The sequence below is a fragment of the Stegastes partitus genome, unplaced genomic scaffold (genome assembly GCF_000690725.1).
Source record: "Stegastes partitus isolate 25-593 unplaced genomic scaffold, Stegastes_partitus-1.0.2 Scaffold280, whole genome shotgun sequence".
NCBI classification, from domain to species: Eukaryota; Metazoa; Chordata; class Actinopteri; family Pomacentridae; genus Stegastes; species Stegastes partitus.
In genome coordinates this window covers 159,408-182,817 of record NW_007578011.1, presented here as the reverse complement: position 1 = coordinate 182,817, position 23,410 = coordinate 159,408, and the positions used below count along the sequence as shown (strand labels likewise).

The following is a 23,410-nucleotide window of genomic DNA, read 5'->3' as shown; positions in this document are numbered from 1 at the left end:
CCATCCACCCATCCATCATCCATCCATCCACCCACCCATTCATCCACCCATCCATCCATCCATCCATCCATCCATCCATCCATCCATCCATCCATCCATCCATCATCCACCCATCCACCCACCCATCCATCCATCTAGAAAAATTTACTGAATATAATGTAATAGTTCAGCTATATATATGTGTGTGTGTGTGTGTGTGTATATACCAAAAATGGAAGAAATATAAATATTACTATGTTTTTGCACACTGTGAATTGGGCCTTATCATCCATTCTCTGGACAGTGTGATCATGATGCAACAGGTGTTAAATATTTTTGCTGTGTGATATTAGAAAAGACTCAAATCATCCTAAATGTAATGAAGTTTGTGCCGAAACACGCTGTGAGGCCACAATAAAGGGAAATGGATGAATAACGTAGTCTGGAAATGACTGTGTTCTCTGCAGGGAGACTTCCGACACAAATCGTCCTTTGTGATCTGAGGAGGGAGCAGACGTCGGGCCGTCGTGCTGAGCAGAAACGTGACGGCGAGCCCTCCACGCTGTCCGACCCGGAGCTGCCGCAGGTCACAGCTCTCAGCACCACCCAAATCCAACTACTCAAGTTTGCCAAAGGTGACAGGATTTCACAGGACGACAGCCTGTAACACGAGTACATGCATAGGGACTGGGAATAATTTAACTTTATCACCCTCAACCGAGTTCTTTTGCTAAATTATGGGGTTCTTACTTTACAGTTATTGCATGGTTTCACTAATCACGGTGGAGAAAAGGAAACACTTGTTGGTTCTGGTCCAGGTAGAAAAGGAGGAGGAGTCCGTCTCCTCTCCGGTCCATCACCACACTTTTCTACTGTAGACATTTTGCTTCAAACCTTTTGTCATTTGTATAACATTTCTTTTCTACTGTTGAAATTTGTCAGACTATTTTTGATGGAATATATTTTAAAATGCCTATAGATAAAGGTTTACTTTTTTAAATATTTGTAAAATACTAACATGTGTTTTTCTTTTTGTTTGTTTTTTTGGTTGTGGATAAAAATATGTAACACTTTAACCACTTTGCATCAAGCTGTAAGCATTTACACCTTTGCAATCAGGAGAAAGACAGACAAATGAACCTGACTCGTATTAGCATATCAAGACGTGCTTCTTGATCGGAGGTCTTACATGTTGAGTTTCTGCGCTGGGATCGCCCGGTTTCTGTTGTGAGAGACTTCCATGTTCATGTTTGTAGATAGTCTTAGTAAGAGGCTTTGAAGAGTGCCAGTCAAATGCTGTGAAACACTGTACACGATCAGTGCTGCGTTTTCTTGATTTTAAGTGTCCTTCTATGCTTGCTGTTAATCTTGTATATATTGAAGTTGCTGTCAGGATGCTGACGGGCCTCCTGTCATGTTCAGTATTACACTAGAATACAAATAGTGGTAATATTACAGGGTTTGTAAGTTAACCTTCCAGACCCAAAGAAACCAGAGGAAGAGGACTGAGACCAGGTACTTCACTCAGTAAAAGCCTCCATTTAGAAACAGAATACAGCCTGACGTCCAGAACAAAGGCGTCTCTGCTGGAGCCTGTTGTCAGGACAGAGTTGTTTTAACAACTGAGTCGGCTATTTAAAGGTGTAATTACTACAGGTACAAACAGCATGAGTGGAAAAGCCCCGACCGTACAGCAGATACACAGTCCGCTAGAACCACACAGTATGAATCCTAGTTGGTACCGACTGCAAACGACAAGTTATTATTTAGGATGTAGAGCTAACTGTAGTATTGGCTAGATGTGTTTAAACTGAAAAGAGAAGTCAATTTATGTTTGGCTGCAGCTTCTGTTCTTCTCATTCCTGTCAGCCGAGCTGACGGCAGACAGACAGACCCTAGATCAGTGTTACAGTAGTACTGACCCTAGATCAGTGTTACAGTAGTACTGACCCTAGATCAGTGTTACAGTAGTACTGACCCTAGATCAGTGTTACAGTAGTACTGACCCTAGATCAGTGTTACAGCTGTAGCAGCGCTGACCCTAGATCAGTGTTAGTGGTCTACAGCTGGGGGGAGGGGGGGGGGGGGTCCGGGTCTGGCAGGTTAACAGATGTACTGATTGTAAATAGGTGTTTGTTATTTTGTTCTCTCTCTCAAGATTATGTAAAGTGGTGAAAAGTGTAAAAAAAAGAAGCTATCTGAGGCGATATGAAACTCTTTCCATTAGTCAGACTGAACACAGGTAACATTTGATCCCATCATTCAGAACACGTGAACAAGAGCTTCAGCTCAGGAAGCTGAGGAGCAGCTCTCTGCTTCAGGGTCCATTATTTCTGGCACCAACCAGATTAAAGAACGCCTGATACGAGTCAGGACTCGTGGAGCCTCCACGCAGCTCCGAGGAACCTCTTGTTCTGTGATGAATGTTGAACAATCAGCACTGCAGCGAAATGTTCACCGAATATCAGTCGTGGTAGAGACGATCTGCCCAACGTTTGCACATCAACACTGCTCGGTCTCAGTGAACATGTTGCATTAAGGAACCAAAAGACAACATGTCTGAGTGTACTATTAGCCCAGTTAAGGTCACGAATGATTCCTGTTGCAGGTACATGATACGGTGAGATGTACGCCATGCAGCTCAGATGCATAAGTCTCCCCTCCTCATTTGTACAAAGTTCATTCCTCTTAAGTGCCTTCAGCCTTCAAAGTAGTTCAGTTTCTCTCCAGCGAGCCATGCTCTCTCACATTTGTACCTTTCTACGATACCATCACAGGCTTCGTATTTTCCGTTCAATTAACAACAAGCACGGCGTTTGAGAGGAATGATGTCACTGCAAATTTCCGCTTCCCTTCTTTACATATCTGCAAATTTGTAAATAGCTTTTTCATAGATTTGAAAGTGTAGACATGTTGAAGTAGAAATGAAAAATAATAGTGCCTAAATATAGTGGGAATTATTTTTGGTAAATACACATAGCACTATTAGGCCAAAAAAAGAAAGAAAATAGATGAGTACCCGGAGCAGAGACACTTTTTCCTCAAACTGACGTCTGGTTTCATTGACAGCAGTGATCATGTGAGGGATGGTATTTTGAAATCCACCGCTGCGTTCAGAGCTGCAGTGTCCAGACACGGAGCGTGACTGAGTTTGTTTCTGCTGTAGCTGCAGCTGTGATGAAGCTGGAACTGTTCAGGTGTTACGTGCATTTCATGAACCAGTGTTGACCACAAACAGCAGCAGGTGTTGATGTAGAGCAGCTACAAGCATTCCTGAACCAGAGCGTCTGCAGGCTGGCTGGATGCTGGGAGGCAGCGTAGAGCTCCTACTGGTGATCAGAGCTGGTTTCCAGTGTGTCGGCTGGAGGATGGCGGCGCTGCGGTGGTCCGGCGCAGACTGACAGATCAAACATCACGTTTTACTGAACCAATCACACGTACAGGAGAATGTCGGTTTGGGGCCTGCCGGGTTGTTTTTGTTCATTTTAGAACCACTCTATTTGTGATTAATAAAACTCACTTCAAATATTACTGCAGATACTCGTGTTTGCTTTTTTATTCCTGCTGTGTGCAAAGTGTCTGCATCTCTGCTGCCAGTCTGGTCATGTCGGGATGTCTGCGCCTCCAATCCTCCTCGACTGCTCCAGAGCCTCCCGCTGCTCACAGAAATCCTGTTGAGTATGAAGGTCCATCAAACGTCCCACTGACAGCATCTTTGTTGATCTAAAGCCATAATCTATTAGTGGGAGTTAAGCCATTTCCACTTTGCTCACTGCAAACAGCTTTCTTGTTCCTTTCTGGTGCCTGTGCCAACTGGCAGCAAGTTCCTGGATAAAGAGCTTTACAATCAATGAGCACACTGAGGATAATATATTGTAGTTTGCAGCCGAGCCAGTGGACACTTTTACTTAATTTACAGTGAAGTCAATTTGAGCAGGGATCACTTAGCTCAGGAATTTAAAAGAAAAACACTTTGTCTTGAAGAATTTTAGAGAGAAAGAAGACTGTGATTAAACAGAAGACCATTTCAAACGTGAGACAGTCTTTTGGTTGCAGAGCGGAGCACTAACCAGCTGCACAGCCGTCCTCTGGAAGTGATGCACTACATGAGTCCTGAGTTTCAACAGCTTATGAGTGAAGTACAAGAGTCACAGTCAGAGATGGGACGTCTTTTGGGTAAAGGTCTCCTTATGCCAACCTCCAAATGTGAACTTTTGCTCCAGCATCAGTGAACGAGGTGATGGCGGCCTGCTGAGCCGGTGTCTGGGAACAACGCAACATGTCACGTGGTCTATCTGATGCTGACAACAACCCTGATATGGAACAATTAATGGTGAAGTCATGTTGGGCTGCAGGTGTCTCATTGGTTAGCACAGTTAGCGCCTCACAGCTAGAAGGTCGCCGGTTGGCGTCCCGGTGAGGACACCCGGGATCTTCCTGCGTGGAGTCTCCATGTTCTCCCCGTGCAGCGTGGGTTCTCTCCGGGTTCTCCGGCTTCCTCCCACAGTCCAGAAACATGCTGAGGTTAATTGGTGATTGTAAATTGTCCGTAGGTGTGAATGTGAGTGTGCTTGGTTGTCTGTCTCTAAGTGTAGCCCTGTGATAGACTGGTTACCTGTCCAGGTGTCCCCTGCAATAAACGCAGCATTAATAGAGTCAGAATGTCTCTGGTGTAGCTTAAGCTCAAATAAATAAAACTATGGGACCAATTTTTGCCAGATCACCAGATTAACACAAACACTAAGCATTGATGATTTGCTACTAACACACTATGAATCAGTAAAACTACTGGCTGTACATGTAACAGTCAATGGCTACAGTTAATGACCTTACCTGCATATTCTGGCCCTTAAAGTTACTTCAATTTAAAGTTGAACTGGTCCCTTAAATGTAGTGAGAAGGATGTTGTGTGTGTTCGACAGCCTGTGATGGGATTCAGGTCCCTGGAGGTCTGCTCCAAAAATAAAAGCACTCAATGAGAGTCGTTTGTTACTTTAATCCATAGACTGTGTATAAAGACGGGCGTAGCGACCAGCTCTGAATGCAAAGCACCTGAAGTGTAATTCCTCTGAGCGCTGCCAGGTGCCGGCTCCACAAAGCTCCGGCTCCTGTTGACTCTCATCACAAAGTCATCACAGTCTCTCATGTAATGCTACGATACAATACAGCTCCCTCCTGAGAGTCAGTGCTGCAGTGGCCACCTGAGAATACCTCTATGGTTCAATAGAAATGTGTCTGAGTCTGCCGTGCATGTCATCCATCTGATCATCCATCTGATCATCCATCTGATCATCCGTCTGATCATCCTTTGGGATTTCTATGGATGGGCCTCCATGCTGTGTTGAGCATCCTGAATTTGCACTCATGATGCTCCAAACGTGTATTTATAATTGCCAGTGAAGCCTCCGTAATTGTCAGAACAGAAAGATGCAGAAACATGAAAAACCCACGATGTCCCTTCCCCTCCATCACCGATACTGTCACAGCTCCTCAGGTTTGGTGACACATGCTTGGAAATTTGTGGTGCAATATTTACTTACGTATCAGATTCACATGGGATTAAGATCAGAGACAAAGTCCCAGACGTCCCCAGCTAGTCCTGGTCCCGTGTGAATAGGTCTGTACATATATGAGGACTTGCTTCAGAGCAGGAGGTCTGCTTGCTGGACTCAGTGGAAATCCGGAGACAACACGATGACATGTGAGGCTTCAGCGGGGGTCAGCAGCACAGCTCTATGCCCAGAGGCTCTTTAACAGGATCATCCACCACGCTTTGGCTGATTTATTTCTCTATTTCTAATATCCACAGACATTTTAGGTACATCCTGAGGTTTCTGACAATTTTCAGAGCCGATAGCTTGGTGCAGAAGTGTGGGCTGAGCAGACACCACAGAGAGGAGAAAGCAGATGGGAGAAAATCGTACTTGACAGAAGGATGTTGCCTATTTAGAAAATATCACAGCACGATGTGACGAACTGACGGGATGTGAGTCCGGGTGGAGGCTACAGCTGCACCTACTGCTCCATTAGGATCGGTTTCTGTCGTTTCAGGACAGCTGGAAGTGCTCTGCTTGTTAAAAGTCTTCAGTCATTTGTCCAAACATGAGAAGGATTTGTAGGACTTCAGCATGCGATGCTCTCAGATGTCCCAGCATGCTGTTATGGGACAATTTTAGACTTTTTTTTCTTCCTTTTTTTATCTGTCTCAAAAGTGAGTCAGTGTTATGAAAGAACATTGTTATGTCTGAGCCTCAGGGGAGCCATTTAATTGTTGTCAGGTTGGATCATAAAACTGTTCACAAAAGGAGGATTGGATCGTTATAATCTTTTTTTCATAAGTCACCAGAACTAATTAGGCAGTTAAGAGAATCTGTTCCCAGAGGAGCCTCGTAATAAGATAAAGCAACACGCCCAGACAATTTGGAAAACAATTCATAGTAATATTCACTTAGTGTTGAAATGCTGCTGTTGATGTGTGTGTGAAGCATGCAGGCTGTACTTTTTATTTAAACTACATGTGTTGCATTAAACAGCAGCACAACACGGCCGTCAGTGGAAACCTTTGTGTCGGAGGATTTTCCACCTGATCAAGAATTAAAATCTGGGCCAAAAAAAAAAAAAAAAGAACGAGAGAGACACAGATAGTGTTCACATGGTAATGAGGATTTATTTTGGAGAGATTTTTTGAAGTACAGAATAATTACACCAGGCAGAGCAGCTGAAGCAGGAGGAAGCCTGAGGAGTCCGGCTGTGGTCAGACTGCCCTCTAGAGGTGCAGCAGCGCCATCACAACTCTGTCCAGAATGTCTGTTTTACTGCAGGCAGTGAGGAAAAGACTGGATCAAACCAAAGACAATAAGAATACACAGACTGTAGAAGTCATTACTGATAAACTGACATCAGATCAGTGTAATTTAATGTTTGTGTTTTTGTCAGAAGCTGATAAGAAATGTTATAATGTTGGAGTATTTCCTGACATACACACCAGATGCTATAATAACATATAATATAGCAGCATTTAGTAAAACCAGTTTCAGCCCAGTGACCCACCATTACATTATGATGGAATACTTCTTTTACACTCTCATGCACCTCCTATAAGGACACCTTAGAAACCTCTCTAAACATTTACCACAAGCTTGAAGTCCATCCCTCATATGAAACCACGACTGTCTGGATCTGTGTTCGGTCTTCGGTACGCTGCGGTTTCACAGTGAAAATGCTCCGCCATGCTGTTGCTGCATGTAAACACTCCTTATGAACAGAATTTTATGGCCAGATAGATTTTCAAAGGTAGAAATCTCCAAAACCACAAGTTCATGTTTGTTCAACTTTGATTTTGCACTTTGGTTTCAAGATTGAAACTTCCATCCATCATCTCTACACCTTCATCCTCACTATGGGGGGCGGAGCCTATCTCAGCTGACTCAGGGTGAAGGCAGGTTCACCTGGACAGGTAACCAGTCTATCACAGGGCTACACTTAGAGACAGACAACCAAGCACACTCACATTCACACCTACGGACAATTTACAATCACCAATTATCCTCAGCATGTTTCTGGACTGTGGGAGGAAGCCGGAGAACCCGGAGAGAACCCACGCTGCACGGGGAGAACATGGAGACTCCACGCAGGAAGATCCCGGGTGTCCTCACTGGGACGCCAACCGGCGACCTTCTAGCTGTGAGGCCACGGTGCTAACCACTGATCCATCTGCAGCCCAGGTTTGAAACTTGAACCTGACAACAGAACTGCTTTTCTATCTTAAAGGTTTGTGTGAAACTACATCTGATGAGCTCAGAGTCACTTGGACATTTTGAGATTCATAATTTCAAGATACAAGACAGACGGCACGATAACACAAAAAGGACAAATCATCCCTGTTACACTGAGATGTACACATCTGTTTGTAAGCTGCAGAGCCGCCTGGCGTATATTTAACACGCCAGTCTACTATCATTTACTTCTGTTGATTAGACTCATTAATCTATCAGTCTGCCTTCAGCTCATTAAAGTGTACCACATCACACGGCCACATTGAAGAGAGCAGCCTAGCTGTGCATACCTTGAAGCAGTTATGATGGTATTTTGGAAAATGTGTGAACCATTAAACCAGTAAAATGTCACTGCACATCGTAAATGTACCAGATAAACCCAAATGTTTTAGTGGTTCACCATTCCTGCTTCCTGTTTCAGAAAAGCAGATGTGACCACTGGTCACTGATCAGCGTCCGAGCGGAGGCAGAGTCATTAGCTCCTAGAAGCATGAGCTCATGTTTAGCCTGAAGAACAGAAAACTATTTGGTGCCTTAACAGAACGACAAAGATCAACGATAGCTCATGCATTTGATCACACCCTGTAATGTGCAGATGAACTGTGGCAGAACGTGTGAGGTCACGTCGTCTGTAAACAGCTTGAATGTGCAAAGAGACAACAGTCCTGTTGACCAGCTGTGTGTTAGTATGATGCATAGAGGGAGCGCTGATGGTGGGGCAGAAGTCCAGAGTCACTGGGGCTCTCTGGCCTTGTTGAAGAGGAAAAGAGCTGCTCCTGTGTCATCATACACTGAAATAAAATTAAATTGACAAAAGTAATAATAAAGAATTTTTTTAATGAAAATCATGACGTTGCTTTTGAATTGTGGTTCAGTAGAAATATTCAAACAAAGCCTGATGGGACCCGTGAACTGATATTAAGTTGAACATCCCTCTGAGCCAATCAGGTGTTTCCTGTATTTTGATTTAACGGCTCATCAGCAAAGGCCTCTCATTGGTCCGGGACGGTTTTTTTTTTGTTTTTTTTTTTAATTATTCTTTTCAACCACAATTCAAAAGCAACGTCTTATTTCACCAAATTTTAATTTAGCAAACCTTTATTTATTATGACTTTCTTCAGTTTCTCCTTATTTGAGTGACTGCTGTGAGTTGTGCCTTCCTTTAGGACGGAGCGCCTGTCAGCCTGTACTCCGGGCACCACTGGCTCCCCGCCCGCCAGGCTTGTTGCTTCTTCCGCCTGTTGATAACTGCGGCGGAAAAGCGCAGCCGCGGAGCCCCGGGAGCTCACAGCCGCGTTTCAGAGCGCCGCCTTCATCCGCTCATCGCTGCGTGTTAATAAGTGAACGTTTGTGTGAAAACAGAAAACCGAAAGAAAAAAAAAAAAAGTGCTTCTCTTCAGACAGCTTTCCTTCACATGACTGCCGACGCATGCGCAGTGGGCCGGTTGTAACTCGGAAAGCTTCAGTAATCTGTGGAGCCGCTCGTGCCGCCGGACGGACCGACCCGTCGCCCACCGAGAAGAACCCGCAGCGAGCCGCGTCCCCCCGCTTCGCCCCGCTTCGTCCCGCCGAACGGCACCATGAGCTTCTTCGGGTTCGGCCAGAGCGCGGACATCGACATAGTTCTGAGCGACGCCGAGACGAGGAAGAAAGCCGAACACAAGAGCGAAGACGGCAGGAAGGACAAATATTTCCTCTTCTACGACGGAGAGACGGTGTCGGGAAAAGTCAACGTGACGCTCAAGTACCCGGGAAAGCGTCTGGAGCACAACGGCGTCAAGATCGAGTTCATCGGCCAGATAGGTGAGCGTCCGGAGGCCGGCCTGCGCTCCGACCCGGCCCGCCGGCACCAGTGGCCAAAGTGCGGCCGGAGGTGTCGGGGGCCGGCCGGTCTGCTGGTACTGAGGGTTCTGTGGTGGATCAGTGAGTAGAAAGTAACGCGGAGGCGGGTAACGCGTCCGGAGCGCGGTAACAAGTGTCACTTTGAAGCGGCGGGTCTCGTGACAGATGTGGATGTCAGCTGACGCGCAGCAGCCATTGGAGCAGCTCGCTGACCTCTGACCCGCCCAGAGACCTGCTGTCACATCTCAGCTGCGACCCGTTAGCCTGCGGTCCGGTCCGGTCCGGTCCAGGTCCGACAGCGTGTCAGGTGACTCGTCTCTGCGTTACTGGACCTGGTCCGTGCCCCGCGTTAGAACCGGATCACAGCCTTAAAGCAGCGGGTCTCAAACTGGGCTAATATCAGGAGGTCCCAGATCTCTGTTCAAAATATATAAAATAAAAATAAATCAAGCCTTCATCTATCAGATAAACGTGCACCAGGCCTGTCAGCATTACAGGTGCTTCCTGGACTTGTTGACATCATGATTTGATTCTATTATAATCATGTCCCTGAGGTTTACACTGAAGGGATCAATAAAGTTTTATTCTATTCTATTATTAATCTTTTTTGCTCTTTTTAAAATTATTTTCTTTTGATTTTATTTTTTTTCCTTTCATTTGTTTTAAATAAATTCATTCATTCAGAGAGATGAATGTGTGGCATTAACGCATTAATGAATAAAGTTATTGCCCACGCTGTACTAAGAATTCATGAACACGAGCTGATGTTATTTTGGGGTCGTAGCTCAAGAAGTTTGAGAAGCGCTGCTTTAAAGGACCGGTTCGACCCAGAGAGTGATTTCAGCCTCTACACTGTGACTGAAGTTGTGTTGTTGCCTCACATTTAGCAGATTATGTTCACGTGGGTTATATGTTAGAGCTCACAGCCCCGAGGACATCTGCATAAGAGACAGTTTCTTCATGTCCATGAACAAAGACACTGGACACACCAAACAGCTCAACATCAGAAATAATCCCTCAGCATGGCCTATGATCAACCTCAACAGAAAACATTGTTTTTCTCAAAACTATTTGGTTTCCAGAAACATGAGTTTTACAAAGACAAACGTTTGCTCTCACCACAGACGTAGAACCGTTTGATGCAGATAAGAGCAGCTGTAAACTCGTGTAGACTCGTAGAGCTTCAACAAAGCAGCTCACACTCAGCTATCAGTAGACTGGCACCGTTTGAGTTAGTATACGTTCAATAAACAGATGTAAGAGGAGAAATATTGCATTAATCAAAATGTTTTTAGCTCATTTCTTAGTTTACAACGAGTAAAACTCACAGTTTCATCTTAGAAACCTCGCTGCAGGTTTTTTATTGTTCATTTGGTCCAGATGGTTTGAAGGGTCTTGAGGTGTCTAGAAACCTCCTCAGACCAGTGGTTCCTAAACAGCCTGTTGAGGGTTTCATCCTGAGCAGGTTATTTATCTTTTAGAACATCCAGAGGTTGCTTTTGTGACTTGAATGTGAGCCGGTCGCTGAAGAACAGAACCTGCTGCTGATCCAGTGTTTTACTGATAAAAGTCCAGACGGGATCTTGCATAAGCTGAATGTTGGCGTTGTGATTTAACCGAGGCATTGTGAACACGTTGTGATGCTAGCAGAGGCAGAGCCGCTGAAGTCCAGCCTCCCTCTACAGCCTGCAGGAGGGCCGATGCTAACGGACAGTTAATTCACAGGTCGTTTAGAGTCGAGGCCTGAGGCTGTAGAAATGCAGTTAGCTGCAGGTTGCAAAGCAAATTTACCGCAAGTTACGATGTTAACCAACTTCAGTATTTCCTGATAGTTTTTGACAATAAACTGAAGACAGTGAGCAGTGATGTGAGTTAACTCAGTCCTCTGAGTGACCTGCTGAAGTGAGCAGGACTGTGTGATGGAGGGGTACTGCAGGATTGTCTCTGTTACATCTCAGAGGAAAATAAAGTATTTAGCTATACATTTTATCTGATAAGTATATTAACTAGTGGAAATGAGGTTTCCACAGCGTGCTATACACGTATGAACTACATCTGATCCGTGTTCTGATCTGTTAAGCGCTGGCCTGGCTAACACTGGAGTATCTGTACGTCGTCCTGTCACAGGTCTTGATGCTTCGTTCATCACAGGTTGTACCGTTTAATGATCTTCATTTAACCTGGAATACATGCAGTGATGCTCCCCAGGCTGTGTTACGGTGTCAGGGCCCAACAGTCACAGGCTGCCTCTAAACGTAGTCGGCCTGACTCTGGGAATCCTTCTACGTGCTGTTAAAAAGCATTTTGAATGTGCAGCAGATTGTTCAGAGGTTGAAGCCGGCCGAGGGACCAATAGATTAGGAACAGATGAAGTCTTATTCAGCTCGTTTGCATCGTGCCGTCCTGGGTTCAGTTCTTTTCTAATTTATGAAGAAGCCGTCTGCCTCGCTGAGCGTGTTTTTAAACTGGGCGTTCCACTTCCTTCTCCCTTTCTAGAAATGTTAAACATAAATGCATTTTGTCATTTTTGTCCACTGCTGCACCCTCCCTTTCCTCTTTTTTCATTCTAATAAGGGGAAGTGCTCTGGATCCATGTAGGAAGGCAAAATGGCAGCATTCAGGCTGAAGCAGTCACTACGGCGGCCTCACGTCAGGTTGTTCAGTGGGTCAGCTGTGACAGGGTTAGGGTCATGATGTCTGTATTGTGGCTGTGCTTCAGTAGAAGCCGTTGAAGGCTCTGACAGTGTGTGATGTGCTGATGTTCTCTTCCAGAGCTGTACTACGACCGGGGAAACCACCATGAGTTTGTGTCTCTGGTCAAAGACTTGGCCCGGCCAGGGGAGCTCACACAGTCGCAGACGTTCGACTTCGAGTTCACGCATGTGGAGAAACCCTACGAGTCCTACACCGGGCAGAACGTCAAGCTACGGTAGGCTGTGCTGGGTGCTCTGGGCTCAGCTGATGTCTTTATTGTTGATGCTGAAACATGAAGAAACAGCAGCAGATGTACAGCGTCCTCATGGACGGTTTCCACCTTTAAAGACTTGGTTTAATTCATGACTGCATTCATCAAGCAGTGCTAACTGAATAGCTGTCAGCATCAGAATCCAGTCAGGTTTATGGTCATGTAGCTGTACATACAGCAGTACAGGCAGGATGAGGGAGCGTTTCTTCAGGATCAGTCCTGCAGAATGAACATCTGGGATAGAACACACTAAACGTTCACTGTCGCTGCCTCCTGAAGGGGGCACTGCGTCCATGCACGCCTCCATCACATTGAACATGGAGAACCTCTTCAGGTCCTGGTAGGTCTTCAGGGACACAAAGACACACACGATGCTGCCCAGAGCTGTCTGTCTGTCTGTCTGTCTGTCTGCATCCCCTCCAGCTGTCTGTCTGTCTGGGATGCTGTCATGGAGCCATGTTTCTGTTAAAGCAGACACACAGCAGTCCCTCCACTCTCTGAGGGTTTCTCTCAGCAAACGTCCAGCTGGTTGTGGAGGGCCTGAGCTACACATTAGGACTGCTGTCTCCTAAGACTCTTCAGTTAGCGTGTCATCTATCGTCTCATCTAACTTTGCAAGAAGGAAGAAAAGCAGATTTCACAAACTGTGATCACACAGCTGACTGTTGGAAATGGTCGTGACGCTGATCACAGGCTGACCAGGTCCAGCTCAGTCTGGACTCAGAGCCAGTGTAATAGCCTGACAGGCTCAGGTTCCTACAGATTAATCCATACTGTGTGTTTTTAAAAGATCTGTTTCCAGTTTGGAGACAGTCAGCTGTGCTTTGGCTCTATTGCCAGATAACGTTGGTGCAGTTTAAAACCGTATCCTATATAAACTACCATAGAGTCTCTGATGAGTGGTCAGTACAGATGACTGGACTCAGCTGATGGGTGAGTGGATGTGTCCATACTTCAGGCATACTGTGTGTATATTGCAGGTTGACATCTGTTATTTTTTGGTCGGTGTGTGTAGTTGAATATAAGCTCATATGCAGCTGAGTATTATGACGGTTTACTAATAATAATAATACTTCACTGCTTAGCTTTAAAATGTGCATAAGCAGGCCTCTCTTAAAGGTACAAAACAAAGACAGTTCACAAATCTTACTTAAATGTTGAGAACATCGTCTCATCTTTAACTTGGAGATCCATTCATCTTCCATTCACGTGTCTACAGCGACATACGTTGTAATGAGGGGTGTCCATGCCACTGCTTTATAGGGAGGTAGAAGTACTGCTCTGTCTGCTGTATGTATGCTGGGCTAAGCATGATTTTAATATGATCAGTGATCGTGGAGCCTCGTTAACTTTCACATGATTCATTTAACAGTTATACACATCACAGTGTCTGATCCTAAAAAAAGCCTTTCCACCTCATTAACATCACACGGGGCTCACACTCGATCACAGGATGCTGTAATCTAATTGTTCTCTGAGCTGAATGGGAGGTTTTCTTCTTGGGATATTAAACTTTTCTCTGCATGACTTTTTTAACTCGTGCTGTTCGTTCCACATGTCCTGCCACCCGAACAGCTTCCTCCTGGTTCTCCCTGTTTCCTACCGTCTGCTCACTGATGGTCTGACTGTTGGTCTTACTCCTCTTTATGAGCTAACTTTTACTTTTGCTTCCAGCTACTTTCTGAGAGCGACAGTAAGCCGGAGAATGAACGACATCAGCAAAGAGCTGGACATCGTGGTCCACACCCTCAGCACCTACCCGGAGCTCAACTCCTCCATCAAGATGGAAGTGGGCATCGAGGACTGTCTGCACATAGAGTTTGAGTACAATAAGTCCAAGTATGGCTCTCTTGTTCCAGTACGCTGAAATACCTGCATGTTTTTCCTTTCAGGTCCAAACTGTGTGTGTTGTCAGAACGGGACCAGGAGATGTGACGGATCATGTCATGTGTTTGCAGGTATCATCTCAAAGACGTGATTGTGGGGAAAATCTACTTCCTGCTGGTGAGGATCAAGATCAAACACATGGAGATCGACATCATCAAGCGGGAGACGACCGGCACAGGACCCAACGTCTACCACGAGAACGACACCATAGCCAAGTATGAGATCATGGACGGCGCGCCGGTCAGAGGTGACTCCAAGGCTTTCTACAACACAGCTGCTTCTCGCTGAGCCAAGTTTATCTGTCGTCACTAAAATCGTGTTCTTGTGCTGCAGGAGAGTCCATCCCCATCAGGCTGTTTCTGGCGGGCTACGAGATGACGCCCACCATGAGGGACATCAACAAGAAGTTCTCGGTCCGCTACTACCTCAACCTGGTCCTCATCGATGAAGAGGAGAGACGGTATTTCAAGCAGCAGGTACACAGACTGTAGTTCATCCTCTTATGAATACAAACAGCTGTTCCAGGGGTGGTGCTGAGTCATGGTGACCATAAACGCTTCGTCACTGTGTTTTCATTGAGATCAGTTCTTTAGGGTTGGATAGAAACCTAAATGATGGTCCTGAGGTGAGCAGCAGGAGGAATTATCACTCCTGTAATGACTGAAAAAGCTTTTAAAATGTGAAAAACAACATGATCCAGGATTACAGGGCGACTAAAAGAGAGGCTACCTCACAACGTTGAGGTGTTTGTGGTAAACAAGTGGGTATTTTGGAGTTCTAGAGAAGTTCTAGTATGGAAAATGTGTTACTTAGTGTTTCTAGAGTTTAATCCTGAAGCTAGAATGGTGTGTCGTACCTACAGTGGAAGTAAACACAGCGGCTGCAGCGATGAGACAGCTGACTCCTTTAAGATGAAACTATATGTCAAAGCTACAAAACACCTCAATCATCCTGTTTAGCTCGTCAAGTTTGTCCTGCAGATAGTTCAGCTGAAGGCAACTCTGAGAGAGACTCGGTGATCTCCAGCGTTTTACCAGCGTTCATCTAACACCGTCTGCTCCACTGCAGACCTCCTGGGCTGCAGCTACACAGCAGGAGTCTCCCCTCTAGTAACAACACATAGCTAAATAAATACCGTTATCATTTACAAGGATGCAGCTTCAACACCATCTGAATTCAGTTAAAGCAGAATAAACGTCCAGCAGTGAAGCGGTGCCATCAGCAGGTGAAATGTGAGGCTCGGCTCCAGACGTGATGCAGCTGCATCGTGTTCATCCTCCATCACGGCTGTTGGTGATCCACCTCCTCTGTGCCGCTGGATCTTTTCCTTACATCAGTCTTGTTGCACACTGGGTCAGCGTCCGTCTCTGGAGCATGAAATCCAAATCACATGCAAATAAATCCCCTCCTTACTCTCACCATGAGCTCTACGTACATACTGTTATGGCTGCATGTTGCCCCGCTGTGCTCAGGGAACAGAAAACACACCTGGAGCAGATGATGGGTTTTGTTTGGCTCGCCAGCTGAGCTTTTATTTTGTTTGTAGGTGAAACGATGAGATACCAAATGTGTGTTAGAAGTCTTCTGTGTAGTTTGATGTAGCGACACCCACAGGTGGTGTTTCCTCAGTAGTTTGCCTCTTTTGTTGAGTTTTATGAATCTCAGTCTGCCCACAAAGCAACAAATAGCTTCACCAAACAAAGAAAACAAGAAACCCAATGCAGAGTTGCTATCTCACCTGCGTACCTATGAACAGAGGGGAAAAAATAAAACCTCAGCGAGCTGAACAGGTAAATCCACAGCATCTGCTCCTGATGGAGTGAACAGTGTTCCTGTAAGTCTGGACCCGGGGCCCAGGGCCAGCAGGGTCAGCGTACCCACAGTGTCTCTATCTGGCTTTACTAAACCTCACAGCCACAGTCAGCCTCAGTGACGACACATGGATGGTAGTTTAGCTTTAACGAGCAGCTGTCAGCTGGAAACCAGCGGCTGCATCACTAAATATTCTCTATGAACACGTTGAACACTTTCTACCAGCATTCCTGTCTCCACCGTTTACAGTAGCGGCATCATGGTGATGTTCCTCATTGTTCTCCATTAAAACAAGGAGCTGACTGAAGCAGCTGCTCGTGATTGATTCATTCAGGGCAGAAGAAGAGTCACATGACGCCTCCTTTAATGAGAACACACTCAGTCTGAAGCAGAGAGTTGATAAAGACGGTTGACAACCACCTTGGTGACACCAGTGATCTCTGACTGCAGCTTTAGTTTTTGTCCAGCCGGCTCACACAAACAGAGCCTGTCTGGGTCTGAGTTGCTTCACAGTGCAGCCCTCAGGTTTACTGCAGAAGGTCAACAGGTACAAGTGCTTCAAGCAGTTTCTGTTGTAGGATTATATTGCTATACGAAGGCCTGTAGAACAATAAGGTTTCTTGTGAATCACTTGTAGCTCTACAAGCTCTTCCTCTCCAGAGAGACTCTGTGCACACTGAGCTTCACCAGAGCTTCTCAGAACCGTGATGCCGTTTTCCAAGAGGATTAATTTGGACCTGTTCTTCTACACCGTGATCTGTTATATGAATGCTCTGGAGCAGGTCAGGTGTGCTGCGTACGTTGGCCTGCATCGCCGTGGTCGCCTGGTCAGAAGTGAACCGCTGCCAGAACGCTGAAAGTTTACCGTGATGGGACCTCGCTATCCCCGGGTTCTGCTCTGTAGTCCAGGCCTTTGTCCAGCCCTGTGACTTGTGTTACACTCTAGTGTCCTACCTGAAGCTCACTACATATCACAGACAGTTTGGTCTGTATGAAAGGTTAAAAGGAGTAAAGACAAATCAGTGAAAAGCACAGCCGCTTGTCTATATGCAGTATATACAGTGAGAGAGCAGCAAACCTGAGCGGTGTTGATTGTGGAGCTGGACCAGGTGCCTCTCCAGTCCTGATCCTCAGGGTTCAGCCAGAAAAGCAGATTGGGCAGCAGCCAATCACACGCTGGAGACGGCACAATCTGATCTGTAAACACAGAGCAGGTAACGGGAATGTGTTCATACCTGAGCGACAGGTGCGGGTGGATTTCTTGGACGTTAATTCTGCTGACGGTTTGAGGTTATTTAACTGTTGATGAAACATTCTGTGAGTCAGTCACAGATTGTTTGCAGGACAGGTGTGACACATCAGCACCTTCCCGCCTTAGACGTGTGTTGAACTGTTGCAGGAGATCACGCTGTGGAGGAAAGGCGACATCGTGAGGAAGAGCATGTCTCATCAAGCCGCCATTGCCTCCCAGCGCTTCGAAGGCTCCTCCAATCCCGAGAGGTCCAAGAGCCAGCACGCCGAAGACGAAGACACCAGCTAGAGGCCGGCTCACACTCCTCTGGCCTGTAGTGAGTGTCTGAGCAGAGACGAAGCTCTGAATGTGAATACCATCTGTTTGCATTGAGATAGGATGCACTGCAGTGTTTCTCAGATCGGGTGTGTGTTGTGTGTGTGAGAGGCTTGTGAGGACGGTGAGTGTGTGTGTGGTGAGGGAGCTAACAGTCAGACTGTAGCTCAACGTGATTCTCAGTGTGTTAGTTTGAACCACCTTGACGGTCCAGCCGGGTGGAGTTTACCACACTGGGAACCATCCAACGGTGTCGGCTAACTTCTCTGTCACAAAAACAAACTGCACAGAATTGACTTGTAAGTGCTTAACCTGACTTTTGTGGCATTTCTTCTACGACTCAGCGGGACGAACTCCAACCATTAGATCCACTTGAACATCGTTTGCATATACTGTTGGTGTGTGTATGAATGTAAAACGCGTGGCCCAGAGCCGCCGCGGGTGTGTTTCTAACATGACTTAAACGACTAACCTGGCAGATGGAGGGTGGCGCTGTACAGAAGCTGTGGTCATACGGTGGGTTTATAAAGAGTGGGTCAGTACGTCTGTGTGTCGTCACAGGATTCAGTCATCTGAGGATGTTTGCTGCCGTGCCCTCTGCTAAAAACTGCTTCTTATTTACATTTTGCCTCTTAAAGCCAGTATGACTCTTGGATAGCAAACAGCAGAACAAGATTTACGATTAAAAAAAATCTATAATTATGAGAAAAAAAAAGCGTATTTGTACAAGACGATGCTTAAAATATTTTCATACATTCCAAGGCTCTCATCAGAAACAAGGCATGACTATAGAGTATTTATTTTTTAAAACAGAAGTCCATTTTTAAACTAGCGTTTTACATGTTTGATGCGTCGGCTGTGGCTCGCTGTCAGGTGTCGCCACTGCTGCTAGAACAAACGTGGTACCTGTAAGACTTCTCTTCCATCGCCTGGTTGGCTGAAGCCCTGCTCTGCTATTTGCACTATGATCTCTTTCTGCTTTTTACCTGTTCAGCGCTGTTTTATGGGCTCGCTGGAGTCATGGCAGGATTCACGAGCAGAGTGTCGGTCAGACTCCATGGTCCCCGGGCATCACTTCAGATCAAGACAGTATTACATGGAGGCCAGGTAGATGCTTGTGAGTCCTGCCTGGTAGCGGTGTGCAGGCTGCTGGGCCCGGCTGCCCCCTTTGGTTAGTTAGCTTTGTGCCTATAAGGGTTTAGTGCCAAAATGTTTCAGTGCAATACTAGAGAGCAGTTGCCACAATGCCCCGCTGTCCCCTCTCTTCCCATCTACACTGTGCTCAGACCCATTCGTCTCTTCATGAAGAGGACAACTGGGTTTTAGGGTGAAGACAGTTTTAGATCATTTCTGATTATTGTGATTGTAGAAGAAAGATAACTGTTAAGTTGATCATATACAGTCCCAGATTTTATTCTAGAAAGCACTCAGATTTTTCTCCTTTAGTTTTCGGAGTAGACGTTGAGTTTCTTTGCCATCACTGCTGTTTGTTTGGTTCCCTTCTCCACACTTCCAGACCAGTGAGTGCGTAGCGTGAAGCCCTGAACCGACCCCCAGCGCTCAGCCTGCCTGCCCGGCTGGACGCTTTCTGCTTGCCGAGCTTATGCTGTGCAGCTTTTGCAGAACAAATGGCTGTGTGTGGTATTTTTGTTAACATGCTTGTGTTTTAAACTTTCCCTGGCGGTGAGCTCAGGGTTTTGGTGTGCTGTTGTTTCACTAAAGCAGCCCGACCGCTGTCACCACGGTAACTGCTGAAACAGGAGCAGTCTCCGGGCTGAGGGGCGTTGATTTGAGCCAACGGGACGCTTTGCTTAGATTTCTGTAGCTGGACTAATCAGGTGTGTGTTCCTTCTTCTTTCTCATGGTCGTCCATGGTTGTAGATGTTACTGCTTGGTGAGCCGCAGAAGTCTCCACTGAAGCTTCACATGAACGGACTGTGTGATGATGATGAGGAGGGGCGCTGACAGATGAAGGTGTGAAGGTGTGACGGTGTGACGGTACCCACTGGGCTGCTGATCTGGTCTTTACTGTGTGTTCAGACAGAAGATGGTGAGTCTGCTTACAGACTGAAGGCATGAGGAACACACAGCTGTCATGTGGCTCCTTCCTGAACACTGACAGTGTTTTAACTTGATGATCTTTATTAACAAGGACGAGAGACGGCAAGATGTGAATAACACAATGAAACGGGCTCATGCAGCTGTTAGGGGTTGAGCCTAAACATAAACACGTTGCTAGTTAGCCTCCAGCTATCCTACAGTCTGTACGTTGGCTGTTCCATCGTCTACACACCGCTTTATCCTCTGTAGGGTGGTGGGGGGCTGGAGTCCTTCCCAGCTGACTCAGGGTGAAGCCAGGGGGCAGACAGAACCAAGCCATTCACACCAGTGGCCAATTTAAAGTCACCAGTTAACCTAAACATGTCTTTGGTCTGGGGGAGGAAGCCTGAGAACCCGGTCAGAACCCACACAGGCAGAACACAGACGGACTCCAGCTGAAATCTGAACCCATCCAGCTGTGAGAAGACGGCGCTCTCCACCCTTTGCTTTCTGTCTGAACACACCTCGACTAGTAATAAGGTTCAGCCCCTACTGACTCCAAAAGTCCACATCCACACGAAACGCTGTGCTCCTATTGGCTGCTGGAATACACGATCTTCTGCACATGATGGTGCACACAGTTTTTAACAGTAGTGTTTGCAAGAAAAGGGTTGAATAAAATAGAGATGTGGGTGATGAATTAAATGCTCGTTGTGTCTCCTCTTCTCTGGCCTCACTTCCCACCTTCATCATTCTCACACAGTCCCTGAAGCGTTCTGATTCTTTCTCTACATCATTCGGTTCAGTTTGGGAATCCCACAGCAGCTTTGCAGTATCCATGTTTTCCAGTTTTGTCTTTGTGATTCAACCTTTTGCCGGGGCTGGTACAGACGATAACTAAACTAACCCAGTTTGTAATAAAGAGTAAACTGAGATTAAAATAAGAGAGTTATGAAATGTACAGTATAAATGCACAATGTAAATGCAAACCCTCTTCCTTTTTGTTCATGTCATATTTCCTTTCTGTCTATAAATCTTGATTTGATCCTTTTATATTCCTGTTTTTCTTTGAATTAAAAGGGAGTAACTGAAGGCGTGTCTCCTGTGTTAATGGCACACATGACGCTGTGGCTGACTGAGACGTAGTTTAGCATCAGCTGATCTCAAGTCTTCTCCCTAAAATCTCTGATTAATCATTTTCACTTCTTATTCATACAGAGCTGTTTGATCGCTGCATGTTGTCCTTAACGTACAGGGAGTCTGTCAGGATGAGCAACGCCTCAAATCCAGTTTATTCTGTGTGAAGCAGCAGTTTCAGCTGATGGAGTTTAAATGCTGCCTTCAGTGAATTCCTACTGTGTAGAAGCAGAGCGGCCACTAGAGGGCAGCCTTACATAAAGTTTCTTTGTCTGAAAAGTTTTAAAAGCAGCAAATTTAAAAACAAAACTAAAGGGAATTCTGGGAATATCTACACAATGAAAATGAGCTTTAGATGCTTCTCTGGGTTTAGATCATGTCAGTGGATCGATTATGTTACAGGTGGAGTCTACAAACAGGTGAGCTTCAGATGGGAATAAACACATCTGTGGCTGCTGAATTAACCTACTAAAGTTTTATTCTTTGACCAACATGACCATCATAAAGTATTTGTGGTATTAAAATGTCTTCTTGTGGAACCAGATCTTCTGGACAGAGAGTGAAGTGATTTCTCTAAAGATCACTGTTCAGACGTTTACCATGTGAGAGAGAGATGTAAAGACTCGAGTGCATTTAAAAAACGTATTTTCCCTTAAAACCAGAGCAGAAAGTCGCCTCTTGAAGCCTTTGTGCGGCGTGCCGACAGCTGAAGCCATTTCCTGTGACCCATTCATCATGTTAAACACATCAGCTGAATATCTGCCACAGTAATGACACGCTGGTGGCTTCCCTGATATCCAGGAGGAGGACCTGCCATGTTCAAGAAAACCTTGCTGTTAAAGAAAATGATGTCTGAATGATTGCAGAGTGATGGCTCCATTTTCTGGTGGCACATCCTTCACAGCGAGCTCCACCTGAGATTGCTTGTGCTGGACAGGCAGGACGATTAGTGACTGCAGAGTGGAACAATAAGAGACGAGCATTAGAAGATCCTCAGCCATGTTCATGAGACAGCCAGCCGCCTGCCAGAGCAGGTAGGAACAGATTCAGTTTACCTGGATGGAAGGCAGCTGAAAGCCTCTTCCCGGCTCCACACTGCTCTTGGCTGCATGAACTGGAGGACACATGAGCTATGAGTGTCCAGATAAGTTCCCACTGTGTGAAATCTTTGTCTGTTTCTGTGATCCGTGGTGCTAAAATGAACACATGTAGTGACAACATGTCTTTGTATGACCAAGGGAGCGACTGACAGTAAAGGACGGGTCCACAGTTTCAGTCAGGAAGCTCCTGTTCATCAACCTGCCCTCTCTGATGGGCTGTCAGTGAAGGCGACAAAGTCCTCAGTGCTCACCTGGCTCAGAAACGTATTCCTAGTTGTATCTGAAGCTTCAGCAGCTAGAGTGGGTCCAGCTGGGTCGAGGTCTTCCAGAATTCTGTGGAAACTCAATGAGAATTTGTAAAGATGGTCAAACTCTGGAAGACATCCACTCGAGTTGTAATACTGCTGAAGTGCAGTGTTATGGTCAGATAAATATTTCAGTACATTTTTATACCAAACAAAGACTGTGGCACTGATTCAGAGGGAATAGTTTAATGACCAGCGTAAGCAGAAAGAAAAGCCTGTCTCACTACTCATATGGTGCTTTAAGGTGGACTTGAAAAACTGTCAACTCCTTGTTCGAGGTTAGAGAATAATATTAATAGTCATACAGCTACATGTACTCTATCTATCTATCTATCTATCCATCTATCCATCTATCTATCTGAGCGTACTTTATTTGCAGGTGTTGACACACAGATGCAGGAATCCTTTGCTGGACGGTGTTTGACTGGTGGCTTCAGGTCATTTCCTTCACCGGTGGATGTTTCCTCCAGCTGACAGAACTGACAGGAAGGTGTTTCACTTTTATCCTCACATCGAGACAGTCTGTCATCGAAGCCTGCGAGGTGGAAAGTGAACTGAAGCAGGCCTGGGATCATCTGTCTGAGAGAAGGATCAGCAGGAGCCCAGGGATGAGATCGGGGTGACCAGGTTTAAACTTCCTCCTCCCGTCCTTTGGCTCTCCTTCAGCAGCTCCCTGGAACTATGAGGGCTTTTGTAATGATCCACATGAACGTCCTCATCGAGCAGCCTACGTGCTCACAGGTACAGGATGAGCTTCTCATCTCCAAGCTTCATATGTAGTGCACAAACTATTTCCTCACTAATGTGTTTTGGTCCGTTCCTATGCACTGGGCTGTTTCAGATCACTGGTAACTGGGAATATCTTGCATGAATGGTTTGCTTCTGGTCACTGGACATACTGACGTGAGAGTGACTCTGTGATGAGGTGATGCTGAGGCCAAAAGCTCCTGAGAACCTGCTCTGCTGCGTTCTCTGTCCTCTGAGGGGAAGCTCTCAGAGGA

The 23,410-nt window shown here is 45.9% G+C and overlaps 2 protein-coding genes across 2 annotated transcripts in view; both read left to right on the top strand.

Moving 5' to 3' along the window:
• Positions 1-3,515, top strand: part of LOC103357892 (junctional adhesion molecule C-like) — a 35,619-nt gene extending 32,104 nt beyond the window's left edge. The window contains exon 9 of the mRNA XM_008282642.1: positions 447-3,515. Within this exon, the coding sequence (XP_008280864.1) occupies positions 447-482 (36 nt within the window). The 3' untranslated portion in view covers positions 483-3,515. The remainder of the gene's footprint in view (positions 1-446) is intronic.
• Positions 3,516-9,155: 5,640 nt separating this feature from the next.
• LOC103357891 (vacuolar protein sorting-associated protein 26B-like) lies at positions 9,156-20,959 on the top strand. The gene is made up of 6 exons (XM_008282641.1): positions 9,156-9,557; positions 12,369-12,525; positions 14,236-14,400; positions 14,520-14,695; positions 14,782-14,924; positions 17,660-20,959. Exons 1-6 carry the CDS (start codon positions 9,335-9,337, stop codon positions 17,798-17,800), a joined length of 1,005 nt encoding a protein of 334 aa, XP_008280863.1. The 5' UTR covers positions 9,156-9,334; the 3' UTR covers positions 17,801-20,959.
• The last annotated feature ends 2,451 nt before the right edge of the window (positions 20,960-23,410 follow it).